The sequence below is a fragment of the Nerophis ophidion genome, linkage group LG11 (genome assembly GCF_033978795.1).
Source record: "Nerophis ophidion isolate RoL-2023_Sa linkage group LG11, RoL_Noph_v1.0, whole genome shotgun sequence".
NCBI classification, from domain to species: Eukaryota; Metazoa; Chordata; class Actinopteri; order Syngnathiformes; family Syngnathidae; genus Nerophis; species Nerophis ophidion.
The window spans coordinates 26,001,372-26,024,815 of NC_084621.1; the positions used below are offsets into that span (position 1 = coordinate 26,001,372).

Below are 23,444 nucleotides of genomic sequence, written 5' to 3' on the forward strand. Positions count from 1 at the left end.
CTCAGAAATTGCCTGTTCAGATGTTATGATTGTGGCTCAGAGATTTGTATGTAGATTATATTTATTTTCCATAACAAACAGGATAACTTAAATACCCTGCCAGTGGCAATAAGCTTAAATGTTTGTATTTACATTTTTTGAGTTGATTTTCATAAAATATGCTATTTAACTGCTACTGTTTAACAAGGACTGATTTAAATTTGTTTGCACAACAAATGTTTTGGCGCTTTTGTTCATCCATCCATCCATCCATTTTCTACCGCTTATTCCCTTTCGGGGTTGCGGGGGGCGCTGGCGCCTATCTCAGCTTTTGTTCATGTGGGAGAATATTCCAATAAAGGTGCATTACACAGTACTTTTGAATTCATTATTGGGCTTTGCGTATACAATGCAGTTAATCGCGATTAATTGGACAAATAGTGCGATTAACTTCGATTATTATGTATGTGTATATATATATATATATATATATATATATATATATGTATATGTGTGTGTGTATATGTATATATGTATTTATGTGTATATGTATATATATATATGACAAGTAGAAACCCATCATTCATTCACACCTGGTGGTGGTAAGCTACATCTGTAGCCACAGCTGCCCTGGGGTAGACTGACGGATGCGTGGCTGCCAGTTTGCGCCTACAGCCCCTCCGACCACCACCTTTCATTCATTCATCATTCATTCACCAGTGTGAGCGGCACCGTGGGGGCAGCAGCCTAAGATGAAAAGCCCAGAATTTCCTCTCCCCAGCCAGTTCGTCCACCTCCTCCTGGGGGATCCTGAGGCGTTCCCAGGCCAGCCGGGAAACAGCCTTCCCAACGTCGAAGCAACCACCAGGTAGCATCTGTGAGCAGATAATACTCTATCATCTCTTTCTCTTTGGGACTTACAGGGTTGGTAGTGGGGGGGGGGGGGGGGGGCGAGCCGCCGACGAACCCAGACAATTACCTGAGACTTTCGCTCGCTTCAAGGATACCAAGCTGCAGCGCTTTTTAACAAAGTAGGACTCTTTTATTTCTTTCAAACGTTTCACCGTGACACAGAAACACGTAACACACAAGCACTGGTGGTCCGTCGGTTCCGTCCCACCTCGTGGCGGATGGAACATTCTCTCACACACGCACACACATGCACGCATGTGTAAGGACAAATAGAAAAACAACACACACGGTCACCATCAAACACGGTCTAGCGTCTAACGTGCACATCAACAGAGGTTAAAGTGCGGACAGGAAGTGAGCGACGGGAACATCACGGTGAAGTCTGCATAGTTCCAACACGGTTTATATTATCGCCGTCAAGTCCGCGATGGCCGTTGGGCGTCAAAAGGAGGCTGCCCGTGAGCTGTTGGCGCGGCGCCGTCAGGAGCGGCGTGAACGGCATGAACCCTGAATGCATAGACTGGTCGGAGTGCTGGTCCAGTGGGGGAGGGGCCGCGGGGGAGTCAGTAGGGGGCGAAGAGGAGTTGAGGGTGGGAGGTCCTGACGGGCCCGGGGGCGGGGCGGAGCAGAGCAGCGTGGAGGGGCGGCGTCTGGAAAAGGGCGGGGCCTGGGACGCCGCGTGGGGCGCGGTGCGCGAAGGTGTTGCTGATGGCGGCGGCCATGGCCGCCAGGTGGGCGGGCAGCAGCTGGGCGGCGAGGGGCGTGCACGGCTGCTCTTTGCCCAAGGTCAGCTTGACCTGCTGGAGGACAAAACAAGGTCAGTGCGTGGGAGGGAGGGGGGCACTTCATTAGGTACCCCGGTGATATGGAATACAAGTTGGATCAAGTGGGTTTTTACTGATCAAAATACACATGGTTCTGAAAATTACTTTTAAAAAGTATTTGAATTACTAACGGAACTATTCAGGATAGGCACGTTGTGTAAATGGCAAATAAAAAACAAAATACAATAATTTGCAAATCAATTTTAACTTGAAAAGACTGCAAAGACAAGATATTTAATGTTTTCCTTGAATTGCCGCCGGGGCACTAATTAATTTAAAACCCCTTCTCACTCGTGAGCTTACCGAAGGCATGCGGTAAAAGTAAGCATGCGCTAATTATTTTAAAACCTCTTCTCACTCCGGCACTTACCAAAGGCACGCAGTAAAAATTTGAGTGTGATGTAAGCTTGGACCTTAAATCCTACTGAATAGCTCTTAATCTTCTTCCCTTTATGCGATATGAAATTACCGGTATTGAAATCACCCTCCTCCATTTTGAAAATGATGACAGGGTGTCACTGGTGACGTCACGAGTTTGACCAGGCGGTAATACTAAGCATGCGCTAATTATTTTGGGAAGCGAGTTTGACCCGGCAGTAATTAAAGGCAGGCGCACACTATATGTCCTGCGGCAATTCAAGGAAATACGGTAATCATTAACTTAAAATTCAATGGCAGTAACACATTGCAAAAAAGTTGTCAGAAGGGGGACTTTTACCACTGTGTTACATGGCCTTTCCTTTTAACAACACTCTGAGGAGAGCAAATTTTGAAGATTTTCAGGTGAAAATCTTTCCCATTCTTGCTTGATGTACAGCTTAAGTTGTTCAACAGTCCGTTGTGGTATTTTAGACTTGATAATGCGCACACATTTTTAATGGGAGACAGGTCTGTACTACAGGCAGGCCAGTGTAGTACTATGAAGCCACGCTGTTGTAACATGTGGCTTGGCATTGTCTTACTGAAATAAGCAGGGGCGTCCATGATAATGTTACGTGGATGGCAACATGTGTTGCTCCAAAACCTGTATGTACCTTGAGAATTAATGGTGCCTTCACAGATGTTTAAGTTACCCATGCCTTGGGCACTAATACACCCCCATACCATCACAGATGCTGGCTTTTCAATTTTGCACCTGTAGCAATCCAAATGGTTCTTTTCCTCTTTGGTCCGCAGGACACAACGTCCACAGTTTCCACAAACAATTTGAAATGTGGACTCGTCAGATCACAGAACACTTTTCCTCTTTTCATCAGTCTATCTTAAATGAGCTAGAGCCCAGCGAAGCTGGCAACATTTCTGGGTGTTGTTGATAAATGGTTTTGGCTTTGCATAGTAGAGTTTTAAACTGTAACTGTAGTTACTGACAATGGTTTTCTGAAGTGTTCCTGAGCCCATTTGGTGATATCCTTTACACACTGATGTCGCTTTTTGACGCTGTGCGGCCTGAGGGATCCAAGGTCCGTAATATCATTGCTTACGTGCAGTGGTTGCTCCAGATTCTCAGAGCCTTTTGAAGATATTACGGACCGTAGATGGTGAAATCCCTAAATTCCTTGCAATAGCTTGTTGAGAAATGTTGTTCTTTAACATTTCAACAATTTGCTCACACATTCGTTCACAAAGTGGTGACCCTCGCCCCGTCCTTGTTTGTGAACGACTGAGCATTTCATGGAAGCTGCTTCATGGCACCCACCTGTTCCCAATTAGCCTGTTCACCTGTGGGATGTTCCAAGTGTTGGATGAGCACTCCTCAACTTTGTCAGTCTTTTTTCCCACCCATGCCAGCTTTTTTGAAACATGTTGCAGGCATCTAATTCCAAATGAGCTAATATTTGCAAAAAGTAACACAGTTTGCAGTCTATGTAATTGAATATAAGTTGAAAAGGATTTGCAAATTACTGTATTTTGTTTATTTTTACGATTTGTGCCAACTTCACTAGTTTTGGGGTTTTGCACATTGAGTGTAGAAGTGACTATATAAGTGTTGAGAGGGTTGTAATAATGGTATAAAAATATGTTTTTGGGCTTTAACTCTGAACATATTCAACCTATCAGAATTCCTACTTTGCAGCGAGAACTGTACTAAACACTTTAAAATTACAAATAATTTTGAAAAAAATAAAAGCCCCGCATAAGTTTAAGTATAAACATTTTTTCTATTTTTCTGCTTAAAAGGTACAAGCTATAAAGTTCAAGGCTGGGGGGAAAAAAAAGCTAGAGCTTTTGTCAAATCAAATTCTGAATGAGCTAATATTTGCAAAAAATTAAGTTTACCAGTTGGATGGAACATTAAATATCTTGTCTTTGCAGTCTATTCAATTGAATGTAAGTTGAAAATGATTTGCAAATCATTGTATTCTGTTTTTATTTACCATTTACACAACGTGCCAACTTCACTGGTTTTGGGTTTTGGCCCCTTTAGTCATCCAGCATCTATATTATAAAACAATGTAGCTGAATTGACAATGCCCTAATGTTTATTATTTCTTACTGTTTAAAACGCAGGATGCAGGATTTTCTCTCCATCGTGTGTCTTTGACCTCGTCTCTCACAGTAGTTTGCGTGTCCTTTTCAAAAAAGCTGACATTTTTTAACCAATAGTTAGTTATAATATACCTAGTCACCTATAACAAAGTTTTGTCTTTATATTTAATATCTGTTTTTATCATTGGTGGAAAAAGTTTAGACACCCCTAAATCTTAAATAGGTTTTGGCCCCTTAAGTCAGCTAGCAGCTATATTATAAACGAATGTTGCTGAATTGACAATGTCTGATATTTATTATTTCTTACTGTCCAGAACGCAGAATGCAAGATTCTCTGTCCATCGTGTGTCTTTGCACTCGTCTCCCATAGTAGTTTGCGTGTGCTTTTTAAACGTGCAAAATAGTGCTCCCAAAACGGTGATGAGTGTTGATAAATCACATCGCGCCTGCTAAATAATTGTACTTGCATTTTCTCTTCCCAGTATTTCCAGCGTTTCGATGAGCAGCATATATTTAGCATATTCATGAAGACGGAGAGGCAACATGGATTGCACACCTGGTACCAGGCCCATAATGTTTTATGCGGAGCTAATGTTGTATTTAATTTAGCCGCAAAAAAAACATGTGTCTAAAAGGAGCATCAAAATTGGCATTTCAAAGTATAGAAAGTTGGTTAAAAATATAGGATTTTTCTACATCACGATAACTCGCCATCTAATTAGTTTTATACAATTTAAAAGATTAAGAAAATAAATAAATTGTAAGGTTTTCCTCATGTCAAACAAAACAATTTTGGGTTCATTCACATAGATTATAGTTGAGAGACTTTTTAAGATGGCTGACATAATTTCTTTCTGGGTGTTACAGAAAGTATGAGAATGTGCTCGTCAGAAGTCTTGTATTGGTCAAAATATTTACACAAAGTTTGGATTTTTAAAAGAGATAGTGTTTCCGTCATCTTCATGTCCATCCATCTCTTATTTGATTGAGTCACAGAAAATTAAACTCTGCACACTTTTCTTTTAATGAGCAGAGGCTTCACAAAGCCATTTATCAAAAACACCCAGAAACGCCGCCAGCTTCTCTGGGCCCGGGTTAACCTAAAATGGATTGATGCAAATTGGAAAAGTGTTCTGTGGTCTGACATTTCAAATTGTTTTTGGAAACTGCGGACATCTAAAAATAATAACTAAAAAAAAAATCAATAAAATGTAAGGATAAAAAAATAGGAATGTAATAAAAATAGCTGAATTTTTTCAACTACCGTATTTCCCTGAATTGCCGCCAGGGCGCTAATTAATTTAAAACCTCTTCTCACTCCTCCGCGTACCAAAGGCGTGCGGTAAAAGTAAGCATGCGCTAATTATTTTAAAACCTCTTCTCACTTACCAAAGGTATGCAGTAAAAATTTGAGAGTGATGTAAGCTTGGACCTTAAATCCTACTGAATAGCTCTTAATCTTCTTCCCTTTATGCGATTTCAAATTGCCGGTATTGAAATCAGCCTCTTCCATTTTGAAAATGATGACAGGCGAAGCGTCACAAATTTGACCAGGTGGTAATACTAAGCATGCGCTGATTATTTTGGTAAGCGAGTTCGACCCGGCAGTAATTCAAGGCAGGCGCATACTATATGCCCGGCGGCAATACCAGGAAATACGGTAATAATTAGTTATAATATACCGAGTCACCTATAACAGATTTGTCTGTATATTTAATATCTGTTTTTATAATTTTTATTGAAACTAAAACAAATATTAAAAGGGTCCCCCGTACTTGACTTTTCATGATGCGGCCCTTGGTGGAAAAAGTTTAGACACCCCTAAATTTAAAATAGTAGAAGCTCTAAAAATAAAAAATGAAAAGGTTTTAGTTAGTTATTTAAATCAAAGATAGAAATAATATTAATCTGTGAATTAATTACTTTGAAACATTACAACAACTATAATAAATCCTGTTAAATATGTAACTGAGCAGGCAGGATGTTTAACACACTAAGTTATGCAGTTGAACAATTATATTATCAATCAATCAATCAATCAATATTTATATAGCCCTAAATCATAAGTGTCTCAAAGGGCTGCACACGCCACAACGACATCCGCGGTACGTAGCCCACATCAGGGCAAGGAAAAACTCACCCCAGTGGGACGTCGGAATTATTAATTTTACGTCGAAATGATTTATTTTATTTGATAAAAACATGTAAAAAAAAATAAGCTAAAAAAATGGTATGTAATGCGCTGAAATCTAACTAATAATTAACAATATTATTATTAATAGTTAGTTATATACATAACTGAAACAATATCTTTTTTCAGCATTTTTTAGAATAAAAGAAAATGAAAATAGAATAGCTCCCACATAATAGATTTTTCAGTATGCGGCCCTGGGTGGAAAAGGTTTGGACAGCTCTTAATTAAAGTATCGCTATTTGATTTGAGGATCGATATTAGAGCATAAAGACCTGGTATCGGTGGTATCGTTATTTCAGTATTGATCCGCACATCACTACCCTTTAGTACATACAGTGCAACGAGTACTTTTTTTCTTCAATGTGTACATTTTTACAGTGAAGTGTTGATCCAAGTTCCTTAGTGTCGGTGGAGGGGGGCGTGACCTGCGGGCCTGTAGCGGAACGGGGTGTGCCAGGACTGGCCTCGAAGACAGCGACATTTGCGTAGATGGCCCAGGTGGGCCTTGTCATCTAATCAACTGTCGCCCTTTATTAGCAGCAGCCGGGAGGAGAGAGGTAGTTGGAGCGGGAGTGAGAGCGAGCCTGACACGGACAATTGCTGGAAAGTAAGCGGCTGCACGATTAAAATAAACCCTGATCCGACACTCCTGGCGATGATTGGTGATCTGAAGGACCCACGGGAGGGCAACCTCCACAATTTGGCGCCCAGTCAAGCCGGTCCACCTGAGACGATGGAAGCCAACCCCCTGACAGCTTTGGCGAGCGTTCTCGCAAAGATGACAAGGCCCACCAGGGCCATCTACACACTTGTCTCTGTCTTCAAGGCCGTTCCTGGCACACCCCATTCCGCTTTAAGCCCGCAGGCCACGCCCCCCTACACTGTGTCATTTTTACACTTAGCAGAAATAACCATTGCAGTATTTACCCACTTTTTCTACTCTCCTTTTTTAAGTTGGGAAAGGTGTGTTAGCTCTGCCCCTTCCGCAACCTAACCAAGACGGCGACTGTTGAGGGTGGTAAGTCTCCAGTGCACTCTCACCATTCAAGTACTGACAGTGTACTATCGTACTACCTACAGTCCTGGTCAAAAGTTTACATACACTTGTAAAGAACATAATGTCATGGCTGTCTTGGGTTTCCAGTCATTTTTACAACTCTTATTTTTTTGTGATTGAAGCACATACTTGATGGTCACAAAAAACATTCATGAAGTTTGGTTCTTTTAGGAATTTATTATGGGTCTACTGAAAATGTGACCAATCTGCTGGGTCAAAAAATACGTACGTAATATTTGGTTACATGTCCCTTGGAAAGTTTCACAGCAATAAGGTGCTTTTGGTAGACATCCACAAGCTTCTGCTTGAATTTTTGACCACTCCTCTTGACAAAATTGGTGCAGTTCAGCTAAATGTGTTGGTTTCCTAGCATGGAATTGTTTCTTCAGCATTGTCCACACGTTTAAGTCAGGACTTTGGGAGGCCATTCTAAAACCTTCATTCTAGCCCGATTTAGTCATTCCTTTACCACTTTTGACATGTGTTTGGGGACATTGTCCTGTTGGAACACCCAACTGCGCCCAAGACCCAACCTCTGGCCTGATGATTTTAGGTTGTCCTGAAGAATTTAGAGGTAATCCTCCTTTTTCATTGTCCCATTTACTCTCTGTAAAGCACCAGATCCATTGGCAGCAAAACAGGCCCATAGGATAACACTACCACCACCATGCCTCACCTTTTCTCTTCCAAACATATTGCGGGGTATTGTGGCCAAACAGCTAATTTTTTTGTTTCATCTGACATTAAATGGACAAAGATAAGACCTTCTGGGGGAAAGTTCTGTGGTCAGATGAAACAAAAAATGTGCTCCAATCACTCTATCACAAAAAAATAAGAGTTGTAGACGTTTTTGGAACCTTTACAAGTGTATGTAAACTTTTGACCACGACTGTATGTGTGAACACTTATGTACTCAGATGACTGAAAAGTACACCAGTTTGAATTTGAACAGTTTTCCTGACTTAATGAGTGAACCGTTTTGAGGACTGGCTAGTAAGTAATCATAGTTCATAAGAATGGTGTTGATGACTCCTGAGACTTTTCTAGAGCGCCTTCCAAGAAAGCACAAGGACGATGAGCAGACACCAACTTTTTCCCTCCATTTGTCACCTGACTGTGCTTCGCTTTGTGCTTTCCAGCTGTGGAAACTGCCTCCTGGGTGGAGGTCACGTCCTCAACTTTTACAGGCGTAAGTCGACATTACTTGTCTTACACGGACTTGCATTATTATTTTCTGTAAACTAATTTCACGTAAGTTCTCATCACAATGATTTTAGAACCAGGGTTTTAGAGTTAGAGGACTCAAATATATTTTCTAGTCCTCAATTTAGTCTTCAATCAACCCAATGTACGACTACTCGTAAAACAGTTTCAGTCTTTGGGAACGGAATGCGAGTGTTTTTGGGAATGTCTAACATCATTCCAAGTCTTTGTTAAACGCTGACAATCATTTAGTCTTCCAGCAATATTGACGTTTAAGTTTCTGTAAACGTTGACAACGACACAAATACGACTTGTTCAGTCTTCTGCAAACCCAAGTCATGTAGTTTTACAAACCTCGATAAAAATGTGCAGTCTTACTTCTAACCAGCGTGCGAGTTATTAGTAATCATTGATGATAATAAACAGCCTCTGCGTACCTAAAGTACATGTTTTTGGAAACATCGATAGAATACAGCCTCTGCGTACATGACGTATGTGTTTTTGTAATCATCGATGATAATATACAGCCTTTGCGTACAAACAGTAACTTACGTGTTTTTGTAAACATCGATAGAATACAGCCTCTGCGTACATGACGTATGTGTTTTTGTAATAATTGATGATAATATACAGCCTCTGCGTGCATAACTTACGTGTTTTAGTAATCATCAAAGATAATATAAAGCCTATGCGTACATAAATTACGTGTTTTTGTAATCATCGATGATAATAAACAGCCTCTGCGTACAAAACTTTCGTGTTTTTGTAATCAGTGATAATATACAGCCTCTGTGTATGTTTTTTTGTAAACATCAATGCCAATATGCGTCCTCTGCATATGTAACGTACGTGTTTTTGTAATCATTGATGATAATATACAGCCTCCGCGTACATAACTTACGTGTTTTTGTAATCATCGATGATAATAAACAGCCTTTGCGTACATAACTTTTATGTTTTTGTAATCATCGATGATAATATACAGCCTCTGCGTACATAACTTACGTGTTTTTGTAAACATCGAAAGAATACAGCCTCTGCGTACATGACGTGTGTTTTTGTAATCATTGATGATAATATACAGCCTCTGCGTAAATAAATTACGTGTTTTTGTAATCATCGATGATAATAAACAGCCTTTGCGTACATAACTTACGTGTTTTTGTAATCATTGATGATAATATACAGCCTCTGCGTACGTAACTACGTGTTTTTGTAATCATCGATGATAATATACAGCCTCTGTGTGCATAACTTACGTGTTTTTGTAATCATCAAAGATAATCTAAAGCCTATGCGTACATAAATTACGTGTTTTTGTAATCATCGATGATAATAAACAGCCTTTGCGTACAAAACTTTCGTGTTTTTGTAATCAGTGATAATATACAGCCTCTGTGTATGTTTTTTTGTAAACATCAATGCCAATATGCGTCCTCTGCATATGTAACGTACGTGTTTTTGTAATCATCGATGATAATATACAGCTTCCGCATACATAACTTACGTGTTTTTGTAATCATCGATGATAATAAACAGCCTTTGCGTACATAACTTACATGTTTTTGTAATCATCGATGATAATATACAGCCTCTGCGTACATAATTTACGTGTTTTTGTAATCATCGATGATAATATACAGCCTCTGCGTACATAACTTACGTGTTTTTGTAAACATCGAAAGAATACAGCCTCTGCGTACATGACGTGTGTTTTTGTAATCATTGATGATAATATACAGCCTCTGCGTAAATAAATTACGTGTTTTTGTAATCATCAAAGATAATATAAAGCCTATGCGTACATAAATTACGTGTTTTTGTAATCATCGATGATAATAAACAGCCTTTGCGTACAAAACTTTCGTGTTTTTGTAATCAGTGATAATATACAGCCTCTGTGTATGTTTTTTTGTAAACATCAATGCCAATATGCGTCCTCTGCATATGTAACGTACGTGTTTTTGTAATCATCGATGATAATATACAGCTTCCGCGTACATAACTTACGTGTTTTTGTAATCATCGATGATAATAAACAGCCTTTGCGTACATAACTTACATGTTTTTGTAATCATCGATGATAATATACAGCCTCTGCGTACATAACTTACGTGTTTTTGTAAACATCGAACGAATACAGCCTCTGCGTACATGACGTGTGTTTTTGTAATCATTGATGATAATATACAGCCTCTGCGTACATAACTTACGTGTTTTTGTAATCATTGATGATAATAAACAGCCTCTGCGTACATAACTTACGTGTTTTTGTAAACATCGAAAGAATACAGCCTCTGCGTACATGACGTGTGTTTTTGTAATCATTGATGATAATATACAGCCTCTGCGTAAATAAATTACGTGTTTTTGTAATCATCGATGATAATAAACAGCCTTTGCGTACATAACTTACGTGTTTTTGTAATCATTGATGATAATATACAGCCTCTGCGTACGTAACTACGTGCTTTTGTAATCATCGATGATAATATACAGCCTTTGCGTACATAACTTACGTGTTTTTGTAAACATCGACAGAATACAGCCTCTGCGTACATGACGTATGTGTTTTTGTAATCATTGATGATACTATACAGCCTTTGCGTAAATAACTTACGTGTTTTTGTAATCATCGATAATATCAGCCTATGTGTATGTGTTTTTTGTAAACATCAATGACGATATGCGTCCTCTGCATATGCAACGTACGTGTTTTTGTTTTTTGGGGAATTTGTGTTTATGATTTATTTGTAATTATTATTTTAGCAATATGGTCCCGTATTAATTTGACAGACGCATCGTGACCACAAAAGGGACAAGCGGTAGAAAATGGACGGGATGGATCACAACTATTTCCTTCAACAATACTACTAATTATGCAGACTTCACCAGAGACGGCGATGACTACTTTGGGACATAATGTGATGCAGAGGTTTATTTTTTAAATGAGGGACAGGTAGAAAAGTGAACATTGTGAAAATGAATATGCGGCCGTCTGCTTAAATTGAGCAAAACTCGTAAATATTACATATTTCTATGAATGTTAAAGTTAAGTTAAAGTACCAATGATTGTCTCACAAACACACTAGGTGTGGCGAAATTATTCTCTGCATTTGACCACTGTTAAATAAACACGTGAGCAGTGAGCAGCAGCGGTGGCCACGCCCGGGAATAATTTTTGTTGATACAACCCCCAATTCCAACCCTTCAGGGAGGTAACAGGTCACATTTTTATAGTCACTATAGACCATTGGTCCCCAACCTTTTTGTATCCGCGGACCGGCCAACGCTTAATAATTTGTCCCGCGGCCCGGGGGGTGAGGGGGATCTTTTTTTTTTCTTTCTTTTTTTTTTTTTTCTTTGTCATGAAAAAGGGACGTTTTTGTCATGAAAAAGGGAGGTTTTTGTGGTTGGTGCACTAATTGTAAGTGTATCTTGTGTTTTTTATGTTGATTTAATAAAAAAAAAAAAAATAAATAAATAAATATATATATATTTTTTTTTTATAAAAATTAATAAAAAAAATTCCTGCGGCCCGTTGGTTGGGGACCACTGCTATAGACAACTCTAACCACTAGCATTGATGGAGTTTTTATAGGCGGAATGGATCAAATCTAATCTAATCCAGGGGACGGCGTGGTGCGGTTGGGAGAGTGGCCGTGCCAGCAACTTGAGGGTTCCTGGTTCAATCCCCACCTTCTACCAACCTCGTCAATGCCATTGTGTCCTTGAGCAAGACACTTCACTCTTGCTCCTGTTGGGTCGTGGTTAGGGCCTTGCATGGCAGCTCCAGCCATCAGTGTGTGAATGGGTGAATGTGGGAAAAGTGTCAAAGCACTTTGTGTACTGTATTTTTCAGAATATAAGTCGCAGTGTGAAATTATTAACTCATTACCGTAAAATATCAAATATTATTATTTATCTCATTCGCGGAAGAGACGAAGAAAATGTCAGCAATCGCCACTCACACGTCAACCAATAAAAATTCGGCGGGGGAGGGTCACGGAAGAAGTGCATTGTGGGTCATGGAATGCTAACTGCTAAATGCTACTGCCGTAGCTATTAAAATGGATCGTTTCATCGTTGGCGGTAACTTATAAAAACCTTTGGGGTTGGCAGAGTTGTTTAGAAGCGACATCGAGGAAGAAGATTTCATCGGATTTATCGATTAGGAGTGACAGATTGTTTAGTAACCGTATAGCACGTTCTATGTTATAGTTATTTGAATGACTCTTACCATAATATGTTGCGTTAACATTCCAGGCACCTTCTCCGTTGGTTATTTGGTCATATAACGTACACTTATTCAGCCTGTTGTTCACTATTTTTTATTTATTTGAAATTACCTTAAAATGTCTATTCTTGGTGCAGGGTTTTATCAAATAAATTTCCCCCCAAAATGCGACTTATACTTCAGGGTGACGTATATATGTTTTTTTTCCTTCTTTATTATGCATTTTCGGCCGGTGCGACTTATACTCCGAAAAATACGGTACCTTGAAGGTAGAAAAGCTCTATACAAGTATAACCCGTCATCATCTAAATCCTCATTACCTGCATTGTTAGCCACCTCTTGCCAGAGGTTATTTATAATTTAGAATGCATAAAAAAGAAGACCATGTATGTGAACAATAGGCAACATTAAGAAAAATAAAAATACAATCCACTTAAACTAACGGAGACAATTTAGAGAGCATTTTCTCACCACAGCCCTCAAAATTCAGAATTGTTTTTGACGTATTTTGTTAGGAGTAGACTGACCGTAATAAAAGTGTTTTTGACACATGACGGAGGATCAACTTCAATTGCCTCGGATGAAATAGGATTGCGAAAAGACAAAAGCGTCTCACACTGATCTTCACGTGTGCAGATAGCAGCGGGCGGCGTTATTTCAGGCTGTCGTCGGCCATGCAGCACAGCCAGCTAATAGGGTGCAAAGGTGGCCAAAGTTATCTGGCCTAATCTTCTGTATCTGTGATGAAAAAGTGGCGCTCTCGCGGCTCCCGGACAGCAGATGATGTCACGGGTTATCAATCACAGACTCGGGCGAGGGGCTTGGGGTGGGGGGGGGTGGTGATCTCAGAGGTCGCCGCTCATCAGGGATGCTCCTCTCCGTTAACTCGGTCAATGATGGGTTTCAGCAAAAGCCATTTCGCCGACACGGATAACAGCCACCTTCCCCCCTAACAGCCTTTTCCAAGAGTTATTTCCTCTTGGCCTGACAAAATGTCTGCGTGGGCAACTCTCACCTGCAATACTTACTAATTACTGAGATAGAGTACTTACAAACAAATCTCTTTTAAGAGCTGTTTTTTGTGAATTTTTGGTGGATGTTTTTATATTTACATACGTGACAAGATCTACTTAAAGGCCTACTGAAATGAGATTTTTTTTATTTAAACGGGGATAGCAGGTCCATTCTATGTGTCATACTTGATCATTTCGCGATATTGCCATATTTTTGCTGAAAAGATTTAGTAGAGAACATCCACAATAAAGTTTGCAACTTTCGGTGCTAAGAGAAAAGCCCTGCCTCTACCGGAAGTCGCAGACGATGACGTCACATGTTGATGGCTCCTCACATTTTCACATTGGTTTTAATGGGAGCCTCCAACAAAAAGTGCTATTCGGACCGAGAAAACGACAATTTCCCATTAATTTGAGCGAGGATGAAAGATTTGTGTTTGAGGATATTGATAGCGACGGACTACAAAAAAATAAATAATAAAAGTAAAAAAAAAAAAAGTGATTGCATTGGGACGGATTCAGATGTTTTTAGACACATTTACTAGGATAATTCTGGGAATCCCTTATCTTTCTATTGTGTTGCTAGTGTTTAGTGAGATTAAATAGTACCTGATAGTTGGAGGGGTGTGCCCACCGGGTGTCGTGAGGCCAGTGTCTGAGGGAAGTCACGGCAGATACAAGGACGGCACAAACTCCACAGATCTCCGGTAAGAGGCGACTTTTTAACACAATTTTCTCACCGAAACCTGCCGGTTGACAAGTGGTCGGGAACCATGTTCGCTTGACCGCTCTGATCCATAGTTTAAAAAAATTTTTATTTATTTTTTTCCTAGATGGGGCTGCTGTTGGCAGGAGCTCTGTGCTCTTGTGTCCTCCTTGTGTGCTTCCCTCTTGTTTTCATGTGTTATTATATTTTTTTGCCTTTTGGTCCAAAACACTTTGGGATTATGTGACAAGGGGGGGCACTTTCATGACTTCTATGGTGCTTTTTTGTGGACTTCTGGATCTGCCTCCCGGGAGCCTTTTGGCCATGGAGACCAGCTGCTGGGTCTCTGCCACACTGGAGTCTGTTTGGAGGGACTGGAGGAGATGCGGATGAGGGACAGGGCTGCGGAGCTAGCACTGAGCGCTGGGACGGAGAGGCTTCGCGGTGTCTTGGCTGGGTGAGCAGGTGTCGGACACCTCAGTCACCTTGACGTATCCTCGCTCATCCTTGCGGACTGGACACTGGCCGAGAGTTGGTTGGCGGCCGAGAGTGGAGTCTGCTCTCTTGGTTGCTTTGTTGGGTCTGCTCCTGTCTCTGGCCATGCTCCCTCCACCCCAGCGGACGATGGCGTGGAACACCGCAGAGGCCACCACAGTGTATATGTTTATTTTACTTTTTATTCATAGCTGTATGTAGAAGTGTCTGGTTGTATCTGCTGCTTTAATGTCTTCAATGTCCTTTGTGTTCTTTGATGTTTCCCTCTGGATGTGTACTATGGCTATGAGTTGTTTTATTCCCTTGGCCTCAGTCTGGACCCCTCTCCGGGCCCCAGGCTTAGACTGATTTTTTTATTTTATTTTAACCTTCTATTTTTTTCTCCAGTCCCCCCCCCCCTTGTTTACCTGTATCTCACCTTTTTTGTAAGGGGCGCTAGAAGCCGGCAGAACCCGTCAGCAATCCTGTTCTGTCTCCCTGTAATGTTTGTCTGATCTTGAATGGGATTGTGCAGAAAACTTTAATTTTCCTGAAGGAACTCTCCTGACGGAATAAATAAAGTACAATCTAATATAATCTAATCTAAAGCTTTACCTCCGGGAATTTTAAACAAGGAATCACAGTGTGTTCGTGTGGCTAAAGGCTAAAGCTTCCCAACTCCATCTTTCTACTTTGACTTCTCCATTAATAATTGAACAAATTGCAAAAGATTCAGCAACACAGATGTCCAGAATACTGTTTGATTGCTCGATGAAAAGAGACGACTTTTAGCTGCAAATGGTGCTGCGCTAATATTTCCTGCCAGTCGGCGTCATCATTCCGCGTTGTTTTCAACAATAAACTCCACGGGAAATTTAAAATTGCAATTTAGTAAACTAAACCGGCCCTATTGGCATGTGTTTAATGTTAATATTTCATCATTGATATATAAACTATCAGACTGCCTTTAAGTATGTGATATCACAAGCACATTTTGCAGTAACAAAAGAGAAGACTACTAACGTGTTGTGGACTCACCATCTGTTTCGTGGTTCCTTTGTGTGGTTTGCTGTAAGGGCTGTATTTGGGCTTGGCTGGTTTGCCGGCAGCTCTGTCTTTGTGACGCCGACTGCTGATGTGCTGGTGACAGAAACAGACGTCATATTTTCATTTTTTTGTTTTTGATCACCAAAAATGTTCTAATTGAAGCCTCAATTGTTCTTTAACCACACTCTCATGTTGCACACAGACGCATTCCAGGGGCATAATAGGGTGTTGACAACTATTGATGTCTGTGTGGTGTCTACTTTATAAATACAAGGACTCAGTGAGCAGGCGTAACGCTGGATTATCCGGTCTGTAGAGTCAAAAGACAAAACAAAAGCAGCTGAAGAAACCTCCTGTAGTTTTTAAATAAACTCCACAAGATGGCAGAAGCTGCATTCGATAAACATGAAGAAATGACAAAGACTGTGGATGACTGACAAGAGGATTCACTCCGTCCATCCAACCATCTTCTTCCGCTTATCCAAGGTCGGATCACGGGGACAGCAGCCTAAGCAAAGAAACCCAGACTTTCCTCTCTCCAGCCACTTTGTCCAGCTCTTCCCGGGGGATCCCGAGGCGTTCCCAGGCCAGCCGGGAGACATAGTCTACCCAACGTGTCCTGGGTCTTCCCCGTGGCCTCCTACCGGTCTGACGTGCCTAGGGACGGCATTCGGGTGGCATCCTCACCAGATGCCCGAACCACCTCACCTGGCTCCTCTCAATGTGGAGGAGCAGCGGCTGTACTCTGAGCTCCTCCGGATAATAGAGCTTATGAATCAATCAATCAATCAATCAATCAATCAATGTTTACTTATATAGCCCTAAATCACTAGTGTCTCAAAGGGCTGCACAAACCACAACACAAACCACTACGACATCCTCGGTAGGCCCACATAAAGGCAAGGAAAACTCACACCCAGCTTTGACAATGATGACTATGAGAACCTTGGAGAGGACGAAAGCAATGGGATGTCGAGCGGGTCTAACATGATACTGTGAAAGTTCAATCCATAGTGGATCCAACACAGCCGCGAGAGTCCAGTCCAAAGCGGATCCATCACAGCAGCGAGAGTCCCGTCCACAGCGGAGCCAGCAGGAAACCATCCCAAGCGGAGGCGGATCAGCAGCGCAGACATGTCACAGGCAAGCGGTCCATCCTGGGTACCGACTCTGGACGAGCGGTCCATCCTGGGTCCCGACTCTGGACAGCCAGTACGTCATCCATGGCCATCGGACCGGACCCCCTCCACAAGGGAGAGTGGGACATAGGAGAAAAAGAAAAGAAACGGCAGATCAACTGGTCTAAAACAGGAGTCTATTTAAAGGCTAGAGCATACAAATGAGTTTTAAGGTAAGACTTAAATGCTTCTACTGAGGTGGCATCTCGAACTGTTACTCATTTCGGCCGCTCGTACCCGTGACCTTGTCCTTTTGGTCATAACCCAAAGCTCATGACCGTAGGTGAGGATGGGAACTTAGATCGACCGGTAATTTAAAAGCTTTTCCTTCCGGCTCAGCTCCTTCTTCACCACAATGGATCGATACTGTGTCCACATTACTGAAGACGCCGCACCGATCCACTCTTCCCTCACTCGTGAACAAGACTCCGTGGTACTTGAACTCCACTTGGGGCAGGGTCTCCTCCCCAACCCGGAGATGGCAATCGACCCTTTTCGGGAGAAGATCCATGGACTCGGACTTGGAGGTGCTGATTCCCATCCCAGTCGCTTCACACTCGGCTGCGAACCGATCCAGTGAGAGCTGAAGATTTTGGCCAGATGAAGCCATCAGGACCACATCATCCGCAAAAAGCAGAGACCTAATCCCGCAGCCACCAAACCTCCTTCCATCAGTGAGAGCTTTGAATGGTTGACCAAATACTTATTTTCCACCGTAATTTACAAATAAATTATTTAAAATTCGTAAAATGTGAATTCCTGGATTTTTTTCCACATTCTGTCTCTCACAGTTGAAGTGTACCTATGATGAAAATTACAGACCTCTGTCATCATTTTAAGTGGGAGAACTTGCACAATCGGTGGCTGACTAAACACTTTTTTGCCCCACTGAAATTTAGGATTTAACATTTTAATGACTGAGACCCTTTCATGTCCCCGGGACCAAACTTGAGGGGAGCCCTAAAGGTAAAAAAACAAATAAAAATGCTTTAATTTTTCAGTGTGCGGCCCTCAGTGGAAATAGTTTGTACACTCCTGTCCTACGGTGTGTAGTGAAGCATGTTTAGCTATTCCTCGTCCTGCAGGGATGATACTTGTAAGAAACCTATTAAATTTGTCGCCATGGTGACCAAAATTAGTGATTTAAAGCAGCTAAAACACTCCAGACTGCCGATGGCCTGAGGGCGTTTCAATGTTATAGTTTCACCTTTATTGTTAGTTTTTAAGCCAAAATGCGTCCGTTATACCCTGTCTGTCTACACACCGTGTCTGCTTGTAAGTAATCTGTGATTGTGTGCTGCCGAACATGCTCCTCTACTTGTAAAAACAGCAATGTCATATTGTAGCAACGGCACGCCGTCATGCTCGATCAAAAAGAAAAAATAGGGAACCGGTATTTTTCAAACAGAGTATAGTACCCAAAATGATTCATTAGTATCGCCGTACTTTACTAGTACCCGTATACCCATACAACTTGACATCATTTCCATACTTCAGTAAGAATAATGGACCAAATTAATGTTACACAGCCGTAACTTCCTGGTACTAAACCTGCAGAAAAAAAAGTTATTCTCAGGTTTCTTACATTTTCACACTTTGCACTATTTTGTTACTCTAGAGCAGGGGTATCAAAGTCAAATACAGAGTGGGCCGAAATTTAAAACTGAACAAAGCCGCGGCCCAAGATTGAACAAATGAACCCTTTAATAGGGACCCAAACAAGTTTTGCATTGAATATTGAACAAGCAAGGCTCATATAACTTTATAGTGACATGCAAAATCCAGTTTCAAATAATAATAATAATAATAATAATAAAAAATATCAATGGTATATCAAACAACATTTTAATAAAAATTGAATGACTCTTTTCTATTGCAGCCTTCTGAGGTAAATATCAAAATAAACTTTTTCCACAGGCTAATAAAACATTTGAAAATAAAATAACAATAATGAATGAATCAAAACATTCAAGCCTTGAAGTAGCAAGAGAAAGTGCATGAATACGTTGTTAATTATTGCTTAGTTTGCTCCACTGATTTGCTTTAACACTGAATATGGAACAAGCAATAATTATATAACTTAATAGTGCAAAATCAACCATCAAAAAAACCCCCGGAAAAACATCAATGGTAAAATTAATAAAATTTAAATACAACATTTAATGCCTCTTTTCTATTTGCAGCCTTCTGAGGTAACAACATTACATTTTTCCACAGGCTAATAAATCTTAAAATAAAATAACAATGAGATGGGTGGGGTTGGGGGTGGGGGGCGGGGTTAGGTGGTAGCGGGGGGTGCATATTGTAGTGTCCCGGAAAAGTTAGTGCTGCAGGGGATTGTGGGTATTTGTTCTGGTGTGTCTATGTTGTGTTACGGTGCAGATGTTCTCCCGAAATGTGTTTGTCATTCTTGTTTGGTGTGGGTTCACAATGCGGCGCATATTTGTAACAGTGTTAAAGTTGTTTATACGGCCACCCACAGTCTGACCTGTATGGCTGTTGAGCAAGTATGCTGGCATTCACATAAGTGTGTGTATAAGTCGCATATATTATGTGACTTGGCCGGCACGCTGTTTGTATGGAGGAAAAGCGGACGTGACAACATATTGTACACAAAGCTAAAGGCAGTGCCTTATAGGCACGCCCCCAATATTGTTGTCCGGGTGGAAATCTGGAGAAATTCGGGAGAATGGTTGGAAAATCAGGAGAGTTGGCAAGTATGAGTATTAGCGGCGAATGCAAATTTGGCCCGCTGACCAAAGTTTGACACCCATGCTCTAGAGCCTATTGTGATTCTACAATTTTGTTTAAATTGTTTGAGGGTTTTCCATGCTTGTGTTGACATTTTCTTTCTGCCTTGATAGCTGAGGGGATTATAATCAGATGAAGGTGACCTTTAACGTATTTTTCTCCTGGTCCTGATTTTCGATAGATCATTAAAAAAAAAACAATTATGATTGATATCGACCGACACAAAAAACGTCAGCCATATCCAGTGAGAAAAGGCAAAACACTCACATATCCAGTCCTAGTACTATAAGTCCCATTATAAAGTGTTCCAAATCTATCAAATTAATTTTCAAAAAAATTGTTTTTTGTTTTTTTTTGTCAATAAAATGAATGTATGTGACATAGTGTTATTTCCTTGGAGAAAAAATAGGTAAATATGTGTGAAAAGGAACGATCTACAGCAGGGGTGTCAAACTCAAACACAGAGTGGGCCAAAATGTAAAACTGAACAAAGCCGCAGGCCAAGGTTGAACAAATGAATAGGGACCCAAACAAGTTTTGCAATGAATATTGAACAAGCAAGGCTTAAATAGGGCAGCACGGTGGACCAGGGGTTAGTGCATCTGCCTCACAATACGAAAGTCCTGAGTATTCCTGGTTTCAATCCCGGGCTCGGGATCTTTCTGTGTGGAGTTTGCATGTCCTCCCCGTGACTGCTCGGGCTTCCTCCCATGGAACAGGCAGAGCTTATATAACGTAATAGTGCTAAATCAACTTTCAAAAAACAAACGAAAAAACATCAGTGGTATATTAAATAAAATGTCATTAAACAAATTAATGCTTATTTTCTATTTGCAGCCTTCTGAGGTAAATATCAACATTAACTTTTTCCACAGGCTAATAAATTCGAAAATAAAATAAAAATTAGGTGGGCGGGACAACATATGTTGCTCCAAAACCTGTATGGACCATTCAGCATTAATGGTGCCTTCACAGATGTGTAAGTTACCCATGCCTTGGGCACTAATACACCCCCATACCATCACAGATGCTGGCTTTTCAACTTTGCGCTTATAACAATCTGGATGGTTATTTTCCTCTTTGTTCTGGAGGACACCACTTTCACAGTTTCCAAATATAATTTGAAATGTGGACTCGTCAGACCACAACACTTTTCCACTTTGAATCAGTCCATCTTAGATGAGCTCAGGCCCAGCGAAGCCAACGGTGTTCTTTGGTGTTGTTGATAAATGGGTTTTGCTTTGCATAGTAGAGTTTTAACTTGCACTTACAGATGAAGCGACCTACTGTAGTTACTGACAGTGGTTTTCTGAAGTGTTCCTGAGCCCATGTGGTGATATCCTTTACACACTGATGTCTGTTTTTGATGCAGTATCGCCTGAGGGGTCAAAGGTCCGTCATATCATCGCTTACGTGCGGTGATTTCTCCAGATTCTCTGAACCTTTTGATGATTTCACGGACCGTAGATGGTAAAATCCCTAAATTCCTTGCAGTAGCTCGTTGAGAAATGTTGTTCTAAAACTGTTCGACAATTTGCTTACAAATTGGTGACCCAAACCCCATCCTTGCTTGTGAATTACTTAGCATTTCATGGAAGCTGCTTTTATACCCAATAATGGCACCCACCTGTTCCCAACGAGCCTGCACACCTGTGTTTGATACGCATTCCTCAACATTATCAGTATTTATTGCCACCTTTCCCAACTTCTTTGTCACGTGTTGCTGACATCAAATTCTAAAAGTTAATGATTATTTGCACACAAAAAAAAATGTTTATCAGTTTGAACATCAAATATGTTGTCTTTGTAGCATATTCAACTGAATATGGGTTGAGAATGATTTGCAAATCATTGTATTCCGTTTATATTTACGTCTAACACAATTTTCCAACTCATATGGAAACGGGGTTTGTATGTATATATTATTAATGTTGTAAATAAATGATAAATGGGTTGTACTTGTATAGCGCTTTTCTACCTTCAAGGTACTCAAAGCGCTTTGACACTACTTCCACATTTACCCATTCACACACACATTCACACACTGATGGAGGGAGCTGCCATGCAAGGCGCCAACCAGCACTCATCAGGAGCAAGGGTGAAGTGTCTTGCTCAGGACACAACGGCCGTGACGAGGTTGGTACTAGGTGGGATTTGAACCTAAATAAACATCTTTATATATCTAGAAAGGGTGGTCCCTAAAGAGGAAAGAGGTAGGCCTTTTTTGGAGGTCTCAAGAAGGTAAGAAATACAAGAATGTGTGTGTGTGTGCGCGCGTGAGTGTGTGTGTGTGTGTGTGTGTGTGTGTGTGTGTGTGTGTGTGTGTGTCATGACTTTACATTTAAGTGCAGTGGAGCTTGGTTAATGTGCACGTGTCAGTAAATGGACCGGTCCTGTAAAGCACAGCCGAGTAATTGATTTCATGCAAATATGTAAGCGACGTAATGATGCACAGCTGCCACAGAGAGGGCTAATGATTGCTTCAGAAAGAAATGGCCGAACATCACCAAGCGCCACATTCAGCGACACAAAGTTTGCTCTAACAAATCCCAGAAACGGGATACTCTTAATTTGACACCCCGTCACGCCAGCGGGACTTAATGAGCGACGTCAAATGTCGTTAAGAGTGTTTGTGTCGCCGCTCGCTCGTTGCCACGGCGACATTTCCCATTCCTTCGCATCACACAGAAAGGTTCCTTTTTTCCGCTTCGCGTCGGTGACGAGCTGTCTGGTAACAAAGCGAGCGGAGCGTCGCCATGGTAACTGACGCCGCATTGTGAGCAGCGACGAGTTCAACGTTCGAACGTTGTTCATATCTGTTCCAAAGGAACTGTGAAGTGAAAATACTACCACAAACACACAAACAAGTTCCACAAACTGAAAAGTTCCACAAACTATAACAATTTGCAATGTAGAAAAACAATTTTCAGCAAGTTAAAAAAACATTTTCTTCAAGTTAAAAACCCAAAACCAGTGAAGTTGGCACGTTGTTTAAATGGTAAACAAAGACAGAATACAACGATTTGCAAATCCTTTTCAACCGACCGTATTTCCTTGAATTGCCGCCGGGGTGCTAATTAATTTAAACCCTCTTCTCACTCCTGCGCTTACCAAAGGCATGCGGTAAAAGTAAGCATTGGCTAATTATTTTAAAACCTCTTCTCACCCCGGCACTTACCAAAGGCACAAAGTAAACATTTGAGTGTGATGTAAGCTTGGATCTTAAATCCTACTGAATAGCTCTTAATCTTTTTCCCGCTATGCAGTTTCAAATTACCGGTATTGAAATCAGCCTCCTCCATTTTGAAAATGATGACAGAGGGAAGTGTCACTCATGACGTCACGAGTTTGACCAGGCAATAACACTAAACATGCGCTAGTT

The 23,444-nt window shown here is 40.9% G+C and overlaps 1 protein-coding gene across 2 annotated transcripts in view; it reads right to left on the reverse strand.

Moving 5' to 3' along the window:
- Nucleotides 1-999: 999 nt before the first annotated feature.
- znf385d (zinc finger protein 385D) overlaps nucleotides 1,000-23,444 on the reverse strand; it is a 262,192-nt gene continuing 239,747 nt past the window's right edge. Inside the window, exons 6-7 of one of the 2 annotated variants that reach the window (XM_061915474.1) lie at nucleotides 16,125-16,226; nucleotides 1,000-1,688 (exon numbers count right to left, since the gene is read on the reverse strand). In XM_061915474.1, coding sequence (XP_061771458.1) covers nucleotides 1,455-1,688; nucleotides 16,125-16,226 — 336 coding nt within the window. In that variant the 3' untranslated portion in view covers nucleotides 1,000-1,454. Of the gene's footprint in view, nucleotides 1,692-16,124; nucleotides 16,227-23,444 lie in introns of both variants that reach the window. The other variant, XM_061915471.1, reaches the window with a different exon arrangement.